General features: G+C 42.9%; 1 protein-coding gene across 1 annotated transcript in view; it reads left to right on the forward strand.

Moving 5' to 3' along the window:
* cwc27 (CWC27 spliceosome associated cyclophilin) overlaps positions 1-2119 on the forward strand; it is a 273662-nt gene extending 271543 nt beyond the window's left edge. Inside the window, exon 14 of the mRNA XM_043689542.1 lies at positions 1755-2119. Coding sequence (XP_043545477.1) covers positions 1755-1917 — 163 coding nt within the window. The 3' untranslated portion in view covers positions 1918-2119. The remainder of the gene's footprint in view (positions 1-1754) is intronic.
* The last annotated feature ends 12643 nt before the right edge of the window (positions 2120-14762 follow it).

The raw sequence follows: 14762 nt of genomic DNA on the forward strand, positions 1-14762 counted from the left end.
CGACTAAAGCATTAGCTCCGTTTTCTTGTTTACTGTTGGTACCAATCTGCAGAGTTTCTCAATCACTTTCTGTTTTTGTTTCAAATTTTCAGCAATCATTGTTCTTTGTTTTATTTATATGAAGAGAATCTGATCAGGACTGTATTCACTGGAGTTTCGAAGAATGAGGCGGGTTCTCCTAGAAACCTACAGTCTGTTCTGCTATTATGTTTCTTCAATGCAAATTGGCTTTAACGCGATTGAAGAATTTAGACAGTTATTTGTAGAACGCGAACTTTCCTTATCTGTATTGGCTGTAACGTGATTCCCACCCCATTAGTTTAAGTGACGCAGATATTGTGCAATTTTGTACGCGAGATTGTATGAGAAAAGAACTGTTGTGTTACATCAAAACCGACTGTATAAAATTCTAACAGGACTGGAGAGAGTAGGATATTTCTGATGGCCAGGGAGCCCAGAACTAGCGATCACAATCTAAGAAATGGGCTAAGCCATTTAAGACAGATATGAAGAGACAGTGGTGAGGCTGTAGAATTTTCTGCCACAGAAAGGAGTTGAGGCCAAAACATTGAATTTTTTCAAGAGTACTTAGATCTAGTTTGTAGGGATAAAGGGATCAAAGGATAAGGGAAGAAAGCAGGAGCAGAGTGCTGAGTTGGACAATCAGCCATGATCGTATTGCATGGTGGAGCAGGCTCAAATTGCCAAATGGCTTCCTCCTGATCTGATTTTCTCTTCTAGTTGGGGGAAATTAAAATTATTATTAACTAAAAATTGGAAGTTATTATCCTAGCATTACATAATACCAGTGTGCCATATCAAGAATCTGTTGCTAGCTGTGCTGATGCAGCTGTGTCTGATATTGCACCTACAAAAAGGAAATCTATTCATGCCATTCATGTTAAATATCACTTATTCTATGGCAGCTCATTCCATACACACACCACCCTCTGCATGAAAAAGATGCCCCTTAGGTCCCTTCTAAATCTTTCCCATCTCACCTTAAACCTAACCTGTCTATTTTTGGACTTGCCCCACCGCAGGGTAAATACTTTGCCTATGCTATCTACCCTATCCATGTCTCTCATAATTTTATAAACCTTAATAAGATCACTCCTCAGTCTCTAACACTCCAGGGTTAACAGCCTGTTCAGCCTCTTCCTATACCTGAAATCCTCCAATCCTGGCAGCATCCTTTCAAATCTTTTCTGAACACTTTCAAGCTTTGGCCAGTATTTGCAAATATGCTAACCGGGTATTGAGTTCTGTCTTTGGACTATGACTCAGAATCATATTTTTAAGTTAGAACTTTGACTGACTTGGAAGTCAGCAGGACTGACGAATGGTAATTGCAGCCAAATCATTAACTCTGCTTTCTTTCAGACTCTGCCAGACCTACTGAGATTCTCCAGCTATTTCTGTTTTTGTTTCATAAATTTAGAACTGGACAGCAGCTGTTTGTTGCTTTCAAATTAATGAATTACATACATTTAAACTTCCTTGGGTGTATAACTAAAAGATGAATGAATCCTAAGTTATGGTTAATACTTCTTGAGTCTGTTGCATGTCTGTGTATAATTAATTCCCTTGAGAATTTTTTACATAGAATATTTAATGTTGTATATTAAAATAACTAGATAATTAAAGCACCTTTGTATTTCAACATACTACTATATTAATTTTATCAGATTCATGGGATAATATAGACAGTCTATGTGCATACATCATGTTCGTCTAATTTTTTTCAAATCTAGGATGTCCCACATCCTCCAGTTTGAGGAGCAAACAAGAAAAGTGAAAGATGCAAACATGCAAGATGAAGACACTTTTGAAATACATGATCCTCGGAATCCAGTGAACAAAAGGAGGAGGGAGGAAAGTAAAAAGATCATGAAAGAGAAGAAAGAAAGAAGATAAAACCCCTCTTCCCCCTTGAATCGATGTTGCATGTAACTGATGAGTTCTGTCCTAGTCATATGGCATTAGGGTATATCTACTAATACTTAGACAGCTTGATGCAGTCTGTAATAGCACAAACTTGCAAGATGACTCTTACAAAAAGAATACATTTTCTAATGATTTTCCTTGAAATAAATAGAAAATAAATTTTATTATATCACTTTTGATTTTCTTCTGGAGTTTCTATCGTACTACATATTATTGGATTGATTTAAAAAAAAATAGAAAGGGAATTCATTCTGAACTTTTCAATGTTTTCAAAACATTGTTTAAAAATAAACTCCATTTACTGTAGCCCAATAAAAGAGTTAATTATCCAAACCCTTTAAAGTTTCAAGTCCCTGAACCTAAGAAAGCAAAGTTAACATTCCGGGACAAGTGGCCCTTCAGAACAGTCACTAGACACAAAACATTAACTCTGTGATTGCTGTCCACAGATGCTCCCAGAGTGTCAGAGGCTGAGGGGTGACTTTACAGAGGTTTATAAAATTGTGAGGGGCATGGATAGGGTGAATAGTTGAGGTGTTTTCCCCAAGAAGGGGGAGTCCAAAACTATAGGACATAGGTTTAAAGTGAGAGGGGAAAGATTTAACAGGGACCTAAGGGGCAATATTATCCCATGGTATATGCCAGAGGAAGCGGTGGAGGCTGGGATAATCACAATATTTAAAAAGTATCTGGATGGGCATATGAATAGGAAAGGTTTAGCATGCCAAATGCTGGCACATGGGATTTGATTAGTTTAGGACAAGTTGGACCAAAGGATCTGTTTCCATGCTTTACAGCTCTGACTCTGACTTGCTGAGATTTTCCCAGCAATTACTGTTTTTGTTTCTGATTTCCAGCAAATATAGTTCTTTGGTTTCTAGAGAAATTGGGCAAACTGAGTTTGTGTTCTCTGGAGTTTTGAAAGATGAGAGGTGATCTCATTGAAATTTACAAAATATTTAATGGGGTAGACAAGATAAATGCAGGTAAGATGTATCCCCTGGTTTGGGAGTCTAAAACCATGGGACACAATTTAAAACTGCGGGGAAATGCCACTTGGGTCCAGATGAAGAGAAATTATTTTACTCAAAGGGTTGTGAACCTTTGAAATTCTCTAGCCATGATAGAGTTGCGGAGCAGACACAATGGACTAATTCCGCTCTTATATCTTATAGTCTAACTTAGAGGATTGTGGGAACTCAATCTTGGAGTTTGTTCAAAAATTGATAGATTGCTGATAGCCGATGGTATACAGATATGGGGTGACTTCAAGGCATTTAAGTGTTAGATCAGCCATGATCAAATTGAATAGGAGAAACTGAGGACTACAGATGCTGGAGATCAGAGTCGAGAGGGTGGTGCTGGAAAAGCACAGCCAGTCAGGCAGCATCTGAGGAGCAGGAGAATCGACATTTTAAACATAAGCTTTAAATCAGGAATGAGGTATGATGGCCGAGGGACATGGGGCTGGCGGAAATGTTTTTTCTTCCCCCTCAGTTATCCACCGCACCTCCCCCATTCCCCATTCCACTGCTCTAAATTCCACCCCTCATTCCAAACATAATAAAGATAGGGTTGCCCTTGTCTTCATTTCCACCCCACCAGCCTCTGCATCCAATGTATCATCCTCAAAAACTTCTGCCAATTCCAATTAGACCCCACCACCTAGAACATCTTCCCCTCTCTGCCTTCTGCAAAGGCTGTTCCCTTTGCAACTCCCTAGTTCGCATCACACTCCCCACCAACCCCTCCAACCTGCACCAGTAACTTCCCCTATAAGTGAAAAAAATGCAACACCTGCCCATACACCACTTCCCTTATCATCCAAGGGCCCCAAATCATTCTTCCAGGTGAGACAGAGATTCACCTGCATCTTCTCCAACCTGGTTTACTGTATCCAGTGCTCCCGATGTGGTCTTCTCTACATCATTGAGACCAAACATAGACTAGGTGTCCATTTTGCCAAGCATCTTCACCGGGCCCTAAATGGCCAGCCTGACCTCTTGGTCACCACCATTTCAATTACCCTTCATGTCCATCTCCAACATGTCCATCCTTGGCCTCCTCCATTGCCGTAGTGAATCAGAATGCAATTTAGTGGAACAACACTTCATCTTCTGCCTGGGTAGCCTACAGACCTAGGGCATAACATTGAGTTCTCGAATTTTGAATAACCTTCCCACACATCCTCGGCTCGCATTCCACTCCTGCCTCCTCCTTTCCATTCCACCTACCACCCTTTCTTCTAGCTTCCAACCGGATTCATTTTTCCCATTGACTAACCAGGTCGTACTCACTACCTGTGTTCACCTATCACTACCTCACCATTCTGCTACTCTCCTTAACCCACAACCTCCTCTCTTTATCCCTACGTCCATTCCTGAAGAAGGGTTACACCTGAAAAGTTGACTTCTCCACCTCCCAATGATGTCTGACTTGCTGTGTTTCTCCAGCCTCCTGTTTGTGTGCTTTGGGTTCCAGCATTTGTCTCCAACAGGCTGAATGGCTTACTCTGGTTCCTATGTAGACAAAAGTGAGGACTGCAGATGCTGGAAACCAGAGTTTAGATCAGAGTGGTGCTGGAAAAGCACAGCAGGTCAGGCAGCATCCGAAGAGCAGGAAAATCGACGCCTCGGACAAAAGCCCCTTCCTGATGAGGGGCTTTTGCCTGAAATGTCTATTTTTCTGCTCCTCGGATGCTGCCTGACCTGCTGTGCTTTTCCAGCACCACTCTGATCTAAACTCTGGTTCCTAGTTTCTGTTACCTTCTGAAGGGCAGTTAGGAATGGGAAATGAATATTGAGTAATAAACTGCCGACTCCCACATCCTGTGACCAAATTTTAAAATAATGAGCATGTAGAGAAGTTCCATGCTGGGTTCCCTTTAAAGTTTCTTTCTGTCTCCTGTTTTCTCAGAAGTCAAGGAAACTTCACATCTTTTGAAGGATTCAGTGAACATCCTTGGAGAAGTCTTGCATTTCAATGAGATTTGGGCTTTATTTAAACATTTGTGGAGACAGCATCTGTTGTGACTGAACTTTTGTTTAAAGCATACGTCTCCCAATCCAGGAGCATTTACAACTAACACTCAATTTAAAGATCTTGAAGCAAAAGTTTACTGGGTTCTCCTTAAACATCTATGCTATTTTCAAGACTAGTTTCTGTCAGTGCTTAAATATAAAGAAACAAGAGCATGAGAAAGCACAGAGATCACCCTGCACTAATTTTGGTTAACAATGCTTAATATGTTAAATCATGATCCCAGTTGTACAAAACCTCTGTCTGCTACAAATTGTGGATTTTTTGACAGCACCTAAATGCATCACTTCAGTTTGAATCCAAATCTGTAATTCTTGTAATAATTCTTTATATGTTACCCAATATCTTCTAGAAACGTAACATGTTTTCTGCACCCAGGAAGGAGGAAGTTAGTTTGATCTGCAATTCTGTGTTTATAATTCAAATGAAAATGTCCAATAATTTTGAAATTTACCATGGACAGAATTGTGCAAAGGCAGCAGATTTTGTCAGAACTGGAGGGTTTGAGCTATAGGGAGAGGCTGAATAGGCTGAGGCTTTTAAACTGGAGTGTCAGAGGCTGAGAGGTAACCATCAGACAGCCAAAGAAACATACCCTTCAATCCACTAATCTGTGCCAACCAGACATCCCAATCTGACCAATCCCATTTGCCAGCATTAGGCCTATATACCTCTAAGCGAAAGTGGATACTGCAGATGCTGGAGGTTAGAGTCAAGATTAGAGCGATGCTGGAAAAGCACAGCAGGTCAGGCAGCATCCGAGGAGCAGGAAAATCAACGTTTCGGGCAAAAACCGTTCATCAGGAACGTCGATTTTTCTGCTCCTCGGATGCTGCCTGACCTGCTGTGCTTTTCCAGCACCACTCTAATCTTGACTCTATATCCCTCTAAACCCTTTCTATTCATATATCCATCCAGATGCCTTTTAAATGTTGTAATTGTACCAGCCTCCACCACTTCCTCTGGCACCTTGTTCCAAATGTGCACCACCCTCTGCATGAAAACGTTACCCCTTACGTCCCATTTAAATCCTTCCCCTTTCTTTAAATCTATGTTCTGTAGTTTTGGACTCCCACCCCCACCCCCAGGATAAAGGCCTTGGCTATTCACCCTATCCCTGCCCATCATGATTTTATAAACTTCTAGAAGGTCATCCTCCGCCTCAGCCTCCGACACTCCAGGGAAAAGGCCCCAGCCTATTCAGTCTCCCTATAGTTCAAGCCCTCCAGTTCCGACAACATCATGGTAAAACTTTTCTGCACCTTCTCAAGTTTAACAACATCCTACCTATAGAAGGCGGACCAGAATTGTACACATTATTCCAAAAGTGGCCCCACCCAATGTCCTGTAAAGCCATAACATGACATCCCAACTTCCATACTCAATGTTATGAGTATTTGCAAGTGTGCCAATTGCCCTCATCACCACCCTGTCTTTCTGCGACTCCACTTTTAAGGAATTATGCACTTGTACCCTGAGGTGTCTTTGTTCGGCAATACTCCCCAAGGCCCTACTATGTACTGTATATGCCTGTCCTGGTTTGCCTTACCAAAATACCATATCTCAAAATTGAATTCCATCTGTCACTTATTGGCCCATCTGATCAAGGTCCTGTTACCCTCTGGGATAATCTTCTTTGCCGTCCACTACGCTACCAATTTTGGTGTCATCTGCAAAGTTACTGACCATACCTCCTATGTTCGCATCCAAATCATTTATATAAGTGATTAAAAGCAGTGGACCCAGCACCGATTATTGCAGCACACCAATGGTCACAGGCCTCCAGTCCAAAAAAAACATCCTTTGACCACCACCACTTTATGGGTCCTACCTTCAAATTAATTTTGTACCCAATTGTCTAACACTTTTCTGAAGTCCATATAGATAACGTCCTGCTTTGCTGTTCAAAATCCAGAGACAAATCTGCTATGTTAAATAGATGAACTGAGACTGCACGTTACTGTGGCAATTACCAGAATGGCTGCCCTATTTAGGAAAGGGGCTGAGGCCCCGTCCTCAAGAGCTGCCAGTCAGACAGCAAGCAGCAAACTACAGCTGAGGCTTGGTGGTGCCTTTACCATTCTGTTGAAGTCAGTCCAGTTTAGAATTATCTGCAACTGTAACAACATAAAAAGAGCTATAATACAAGATAAGAAAAAGTGAGGACTGCAGATGCTGGAGATCAGAGTCAAAAAGTGTGGTGCTGGAAAAGCACAGCCAGTCAAGCAGCATCTGAGGAGCAGGAGAATCAACGTTCAGAGCATAAGCTCTTCATCAGGAATGTGGGAGAGAGATAAATGGGATGGGGTTTGGGCTTGGGGTAATGCAACTGGGAATGCGATAGATAGATGAAGGTGGGGGCGTGATAGTGATAGGTCGGAGGAGGGTGGAGCGGATAAATGGGATAAAAGATGGACAGGTAGGACAGTTCAAGAGGGCGGTGCCAAGTTGAAAGGTTATGGATTAAGGTTGGGGAGACATGATGAGGAAACTGGTGAAATCCACATTGGAGGGTACTAGGGTGGAAGATAAGGCGTTCTTCCTCCAAGCGTTAGGTGGCTAGAATTTGGTGATGGAGGAGGCTCAGGACTTGCTTGTCCTTGGCAGAGTGGGATGGGGGGGGTGAAGTGTTTGCCCACAGGGCGGTGGGATTGTTGGGTGCATGTGTCCCAGAGATGTTCTCTGAACATTCCAGGTGTTGGCGTCCTGTCTCCCCAATTATTAGAGGAGACTACATTGAGAGCCATGGAGACAGTAGATGATGTGTGTGGAAGTACAGTAAAATCTCTGTCGGATGTGAGGGGGGTGGTGTGGGCACAGGCTTTACACCTCTTGCGGTGGCAGGGGAAGGAACTGGGAGTGGGGTGTAGGCTGGTGGAGGGTGTGGACCTAATGAGGGATTCATGGAGGGAATGGTCTCTGCAGAACACTGTTAGGGGTGGGGTGGGAAATATATCTCTGGTAGAGTGGTCTGTTTGTATGTGGCGGAAATGACAGTATAATATGTTGTATCCAGAGATTGGTGCCTTGTTAGGCCCATGCCCCTCACCAACTCACACTCCACTTCTGACGCCTTCCCTTATCATCTGGTCTCTTCTGATCTCCCTGCTATAGGAAGGATGTTGTGAAATTTGAAAGAGTTCAGAAAAGATTTACAAGGATGTTGGAAATAGTGCAGACTGCAGATACTGGAAAGTCAGAGTCAATAAAGTGTGGAGCTGGAAAAAGCACAGCAGGTCAAGCAGCATCAGGGGAGCAGAATAGACGACATTTCAGAGAGGAACCTTTCATCAGGACAATCTGATGCAAGTTTCCGACCTGAAACAGCAACCCTCCTGCTGCTCTGATGCTGCCTGACCTGCTGAGTTTTTTCCAGATCCACACTTTACAAGAATTGCCAGGGCTGAAGGGTTTGAGCTATAGGAAGAGGGTGGGGGAGTAGAGGGTTAGAGTGCATAAGATGAGAAGGGAAAGGTTTATAAGGAACTTAAGGGTGGTGCTGAGATGGTGCGTGTATGGAATGAGCTGCCAGGGAAGGTGGTGGAGGCTGGTACAATTACAGCATTTTAAAGGCATTTGGATGGGAATATGAATAGGAAGGGTTTAGAGGGAAATGGGCCAAGTGCTGACAAATGGGACTAGATTAGCATCTACACCCAATCAGAGCTTTTACCTCCCTATCTGCACTTTCCATTTCTAGCATGGTGGAAGGCAAAAGTACGAGCTCCTTAGCAGTAGCCTCCATCCTCTGCCTCTAAGTGTCAGTGAGACTCCGAACATCCACTTCTCCTTTCTGTAAACCCCATACCATTCCCACCTCCGCAGTTCCCCACGTCAAGCTATCTACATGTTCCTACAACTGCCCACCCTTGCACTCCAATCCCACCTGATCACTGGTAGATGAGGTGACCATGCCAGGGGTGGACATATACCACACCCCTCTCGCATGAGGCCGGGGTTCTCCTGCCCTCCCCTGCATGAGCCCCCTTCCCATCCACGCTTTACTATATCACCACTCCCCCTTGCAGCTTCTGTTGCTCCCCCCACCCCTTTATGATTCTTATCCATCCTTGCCCCCAGTTTTGAAGAGTAACTTGCCAAGTCTCCTTCTATAGCAGCAGTTCCCTGGTCATCCTTGTTCCCCTTCATTTCTGTGAATGGACCCGATGGATTGAATAGCCCCGGATGGGAATTGCACAGACACTGGCTGGTGGCTGGAGATTTTCATGATTGCATTAGCCCTAACGTCCCGCCCTCCCACTCTGACTGGCCAGCATGGTTACAGAGGTACAACATCCCTAACCGAGACACCCTGACAGGCTGCCAGTTCCCAGGAGGTTGTAGTTACTGTGCTGGGGGAGCCCCTGACTGATGGCTTTAACAAGGACTTTATGACCTGTCTACCTACTTACTGCACAGGCAGACTGTTTGCCGTGTGAACATAGTGCAGGTGTGATATCGAGGTGGCACCCTGCTACAGCAGAACATGTACAATCCTTAAACTGGGGGCTGCTTAGCAGCAAGGTAAGCTGCCTCATTCTGCAAATCACAAGTATAAATGATGGAGCAAGATGCTCCAGACATTGAGGTAGGCTCTGCCAGGCCTCCAGTCTGATTCTGCTGCAGCCCACATTACTCAGACCCCTATAAGATTCTGATCTATCATTCTAAACAAGTACCCACTTTAGGATTTGAAATTAATCACAAATATTCTGTGTCATTGCTACCAGTGAGTCAGGTAATTTAATGTTTTCTAACTATGGGCAGTACCTGAGCAACATGATCTATGATGAGCAATTTGGGAGATTCACTTGAGGCCTTTCTCAAGGTTAAGGCTGTCAGATCACATTTTCTAACATCGTCCCAGAGGCCAAGACAAGATTCTCACTAGTGAGTGGTAACAGGAATATTGCTCATGATTATCCCCATTATTAACTAATCTCACCTCATTAATGTCTAGGCTCCTGTTCTCCTACCCACTGGATAGAAACTAGACATTGAAAATTTCTGACAATGGAGGCCTGGGTAGGTCCCCAGCAATTCCAGCTTGCTCCTCAGTCCCCCATCTTGGAGATCGGCACCAAAATCTCAGGACCATCTCCAAGACAGTGATCACACGCACACACACACACACTCCACAGATGTTGGCATCTGAAACATGCTAGCCTCACCACATCATCATGCTACATCTCCAATCCACTGACAGTACATACCAGGATTTCAATGCTGAACTTTGGAGTACACCAGTTACTGCACAGACACTTTGTACAAAGGGCCAGGCAGCTCGCTGTCAGGTTGGACCAGACTGCATCTCACGGCTGCTCACTTGCTATTACTGCACACCCGCTTTGCACCTATATGGATGCCATCGGCCTGTCCCAACTTACATTTTCTTGTGCTTTGCCCCCTCAGCCTGGTCTTAAAGGGTCACAGTAATTCTGTTTTGCTTTGCATTTCAATGCAGACACTAACGCATGCAGCTCCTCCTGGTTCTCAACACTCATCAGTCATAGGAGTTGAACACGTTGCTGTTTGGCACATTATTGTAAGGCCATGAGATGTGAAAGCAGAAGGAGGCCATTCAGTCCATCAGGTCTGCCCAGTAATCAATTACGTTATGGCTGATCTGAAAATCCTCCACTCCACTTTGCTACATCAATCAGAGCCCTGCAGCTTTAGTCAGCAACCTACACAATAAACCAGAATTGGGGTCACAGACTGAGGGTATAGGGTCTGCCATTTACAACTGAGAGAAAGAGAACGTTTTTCAACCAGAGAGGGAGTTAGATATAGATTTTTGGGCTAAAGGGACCAAAGGATTTAGGGAGAAAGGGGAGCAAGGTATTGAGTCAGGTGATCAACCATGATCTTACTGAATAGCAGAATAGGTTAAAATGGCCCACTGGTCTACTCCTGCTGCTATGTTCTATGCTTCTACACTCACTGCATGTGCATCAACCAAATAACAATGTCTCAAAGTCAGAGCGGATTGGTCCTCAATCAGTATGGGGGAGTGAGCTGCCATCAGTCCAGAGGAATATTCGTTGACAGTCCGAGGGCTCGGCATGCTCACGGCAATCAAAGTCGGGGGCTCCACCTTACTTTAGACCAAAGAATTGGGCCATGGCTGGGCCTGCAAGTCTGTTCAAGCAGTGAGTGGATTCCTAGATCATCAATTGGGGAAGAGCACAGAGAGTGTTCAGGGATACAATCAGTCCGCAGTCAGGACAGTCCGTCCAAGTCCAATGGAATTCTGAAGAAAAGTCATACAGGAAATGTAATGTTAACACCACAGACGTTGCCTGAGCTGCAGCACGCTCTGTGCTTGGTTCAGATTTCCAGCATCTGCTGCATTTAATCAAGAAAAAAAATTGTTTCCTTAGTTCTCTCTTATTTAACTGACTTTTTTTATTTTTTAAATTATTTTTAACAAACCTGTTCAGTTACATTTGGACGTACCTCCATAGCAGGTGAGACTTGAACCCAAATTTTGGCCGAGACATGAGTATACCACCACTGCTTTGCAATAATATTCATTTTATGTTTTTGTTTCCTCGGTTTCATTTTTTTTCTGTTTCTTTCTCTCCTTTTCCTCAGTTCACAATAAACCTCATTATATGCTGCTGGGATACAAGTATTATGAATGTTCACCATTCGTCTCACCTTTACTAATAAGCGAATACATGAGAGAATAAGAGAAGCCCCATTAGACAGTCTCACCTCATTTTAGCAGTCTCATAATGCTCCCTGACTAGATGGTAAGAGACAGAGAGGAAAAGTATTGATTTAGCAACATGTGACACCTGGCCAAACAAGGATTAGAGGCAGAGGACTGCTTTGAGGGACCAGCTTATGAGTCTAGTCTTTTAAAACATATGCTTGGGTATGCTCGCTGCTCTGGATCTGTGGCTGTGCCATGGTTATTAAATTTACTCGCAGTATCAATTTCCCCATGATCCAGCCACAGCCACAGCCACAGGAAATCTAACTGTATTTCTTATACTTCAGCAGCTTTATCAATAACCCCAAGATCTGTCAACACACACAATTTCAAGCACCTTCAGAGAGTGTAGGTATTTGCCAGAGCAGGAAAAGATTTCACTTGATGAATAAGCATCTTTCATGGGACTGTTGATGCCTCTGTGCAAACCAATTCCCCACACAATCTGCAAAATTCTGCACGTTTATCAATTTGGTTGTTTCAATGGGAATTTCCTCTCCCCGTCTCTTCAACGATAAGCTTCATGCTTGGCATTTCTGGACAAGTTTTCCTTGGCTCCAAGTTTGAGATTCTAATGTTTCTTTGTCTGATCCGGTTTCAGTATATAATGTGCTTGCCATATTCACGTTACTGGCGAATTGCTGCCATTTCTGTTTTTCTTTTGTTTTTCTCGGCAGGGATCACCTTTGAACAGTTTATCATTCTAAGTATTTTTTCAGGGTTTTCTGATAAAGAAAAACTATAATATTGCGAGGTATCATAACAGAAAACTCCAGCCATTGAAAACAACTGCATTGTATAAACTAGTACCAAGAAGTGTTCCCTACTTCTCGTGGTTTTCAATTTCTTTTCAAAGGGAAGATGGGAAAGGATCTTCAAAAGATGCACTCAATTTAGCCCATCCTAACTGTGCTGGAGTTAACTCTTCCAGTTGAGCTGTCTGATCTCACAGAGTGGTCTCTTCGGGCAGATATCTGCCTTTTCATCTGGTCTAATTGGGGAGGAGGAGTGCACTGATGTCTACATGTCAGCAAAAGCTCAATGGTTTGCTTTCTTATCTCTGAGTCAGAAGATTGTGCACGAAAGTCCAGTATCAGGAATTGAAAATAAAAATTAAGGCTGATGGTTCGTTCTACTGCTAAAGGAGCCCTATTCATGGGCACAGAACTATGTTCTTAATGCATCTTTAACTGAAAGCCCTGTCTGTCCTCTCAAGTAGATGAGAAAAGGCTCATGGTACAATTTCAAGACAGAACAGGGGAGTTTCCTTGCTCTCCTCACCAATATTCTTCCTTTAATCAATATTACAAAAAACACATTATCCAGTGTCTGTGGGAGCTTGCTGTATCCAAGTGGCTGTCACCCTTCCTACGTAACATTAATGACTCCATCTCAAGTTGTAAAGCACTGTGTAATAGCTGTTAGTCATGACAAGTCCGATATAAATACAACATTTAACAATTTGATTCCTGAGATGACAGGACTGACAAACGAGGCGAGATTGAGTTGATTAGGATTGTATTCACTGAAATTTAGAAAAATTAGGGGAGATCTGATAGAAACCTATGTTAAATTAAGACCATAAGATCATAAGAAATAGGAGTGGAAGTAAAGCCATTCGACCCATCGAGTCCACTCTGCCATTCAATCGTGGCTGATGGGCATTTCAACGCTACTTACCCCCACTCTCCACATATCCCTTAATTTCATGCAAGATTAAGAATGTATCAATCTCTGCCTTGAAGACATTTAATGTCCCGGCCTCCACTGTGGTGCGTGGCAATGAATTCCACAGGTCCACCACTCTCTAGCTGAAGAAATGTCTCCTCCTTTCCGTTCTAAATTGACCCCCTCTAATTCTAAGGCTGTGCCCACAAGTCCGAGTATCCCCACCTGACGGAAACAATTTCCCAGTGTCCAACTTTCTGAGCCATGCATTATCTTGTAGGTTTCTATTAGATCTCCCCTCAACCTTCTGAACTATAACGAATACAATCCCAGGGTCCTCAGCCGTTCTCCCAGCACTAGACGGGTTTGATGCAGGAAGGATGCTCCTAATGGTTTAAGGATAAAGGTAAACCTTATAGAATTGAAATGAAGAGAAATTTATTCACCCAGAGTGTTGAGCCTGTGGAAGTCACTATGACAGGAAGTGATTTAGGCCAAAGCATTATGTTTTCAAGAATGGGGTAGATATAGCTGTTGTGGCTAAAGGGATCAAGTGATATAGGAGAAGGAAAAGTTAGGCCTTGGTGACCAGCCATGATCGTACTGAATGGTGGAGCAGGCTCAAGGGATCGAATGGCCTACTCTCCTGCTCCTGTGTTTCAAGTCATTTTTTGTTTTAAATACATTCCCTGTTCTCTCTTGAATTCTTTTACTTTACTTTATTTTCAGATTCTTTTCTATGGCAAGTGATATTTTATTAACAGTCTCTTTCATCCCTTTTGAGTTGAGGAATTCCATGATTGAATAGCTCTAATTTCTCTGATAACCTTTTCTCCAAGCTCCCCTCTTTATTCTCCGAAGGATAAACCTTAAGCTATGCCCATTTGTTGCCTATTTACCAAGTAGTTCACTTTTACCTTTTAAATCATTCAGCAACTTTTAAATTTTATTAGATAGCCATTTAACTTTTCAGACAATTCTTTATAATAACAATTGTTCATTCCTGATATTAGTCAAGTATTTATTTTTTGAGACATTTTCTGTGGTTCTCTCCTAAGTGGGAGTGCTCAACATTGCAGACGTTGCTCTAACTGTGGGTTAACAATATATGCATAAAGTGCATTTAATATTTCTTTCTTTAATGTTTATGTCATTGTCTATCCAATTTTAAGTTTCGCACAGGGCAAGTGTAATAATATTATCACATGATACATCATAGCTGAGGTAAAAACAATAACTGCAGATGCTGGAAACCAAATTCTGGATCAGTGGTGCTGGAAGAGCACAGCAATTCAGGCAGCATCCAATGAGCAGCGAAATTGACGTTTCGGGCAAAAGCCCTTCTTCAGGAATAAAGGCAGTGAGCCTGAAGCGTGGCGAGATAAGC

This window comes from Chiloscyllium plagiosum, chromosome 1 (assembly GCF_004010195.1).
Source record: "Chiloscyllium plagiosum isolate BGI_BamShark_2017 chromosome 1, ASM401019v2, whole genome shotgun sequence".
In the NCBI taxonomy this organism is placed as follows: domain Eukaryota; kingdom Metazoa; phylum Chordata; class Chondrichthyes; order Orectolobiformes; family Hemiscylliidae; genus Chiloscyllium; species Chiloscyllium plagiosum.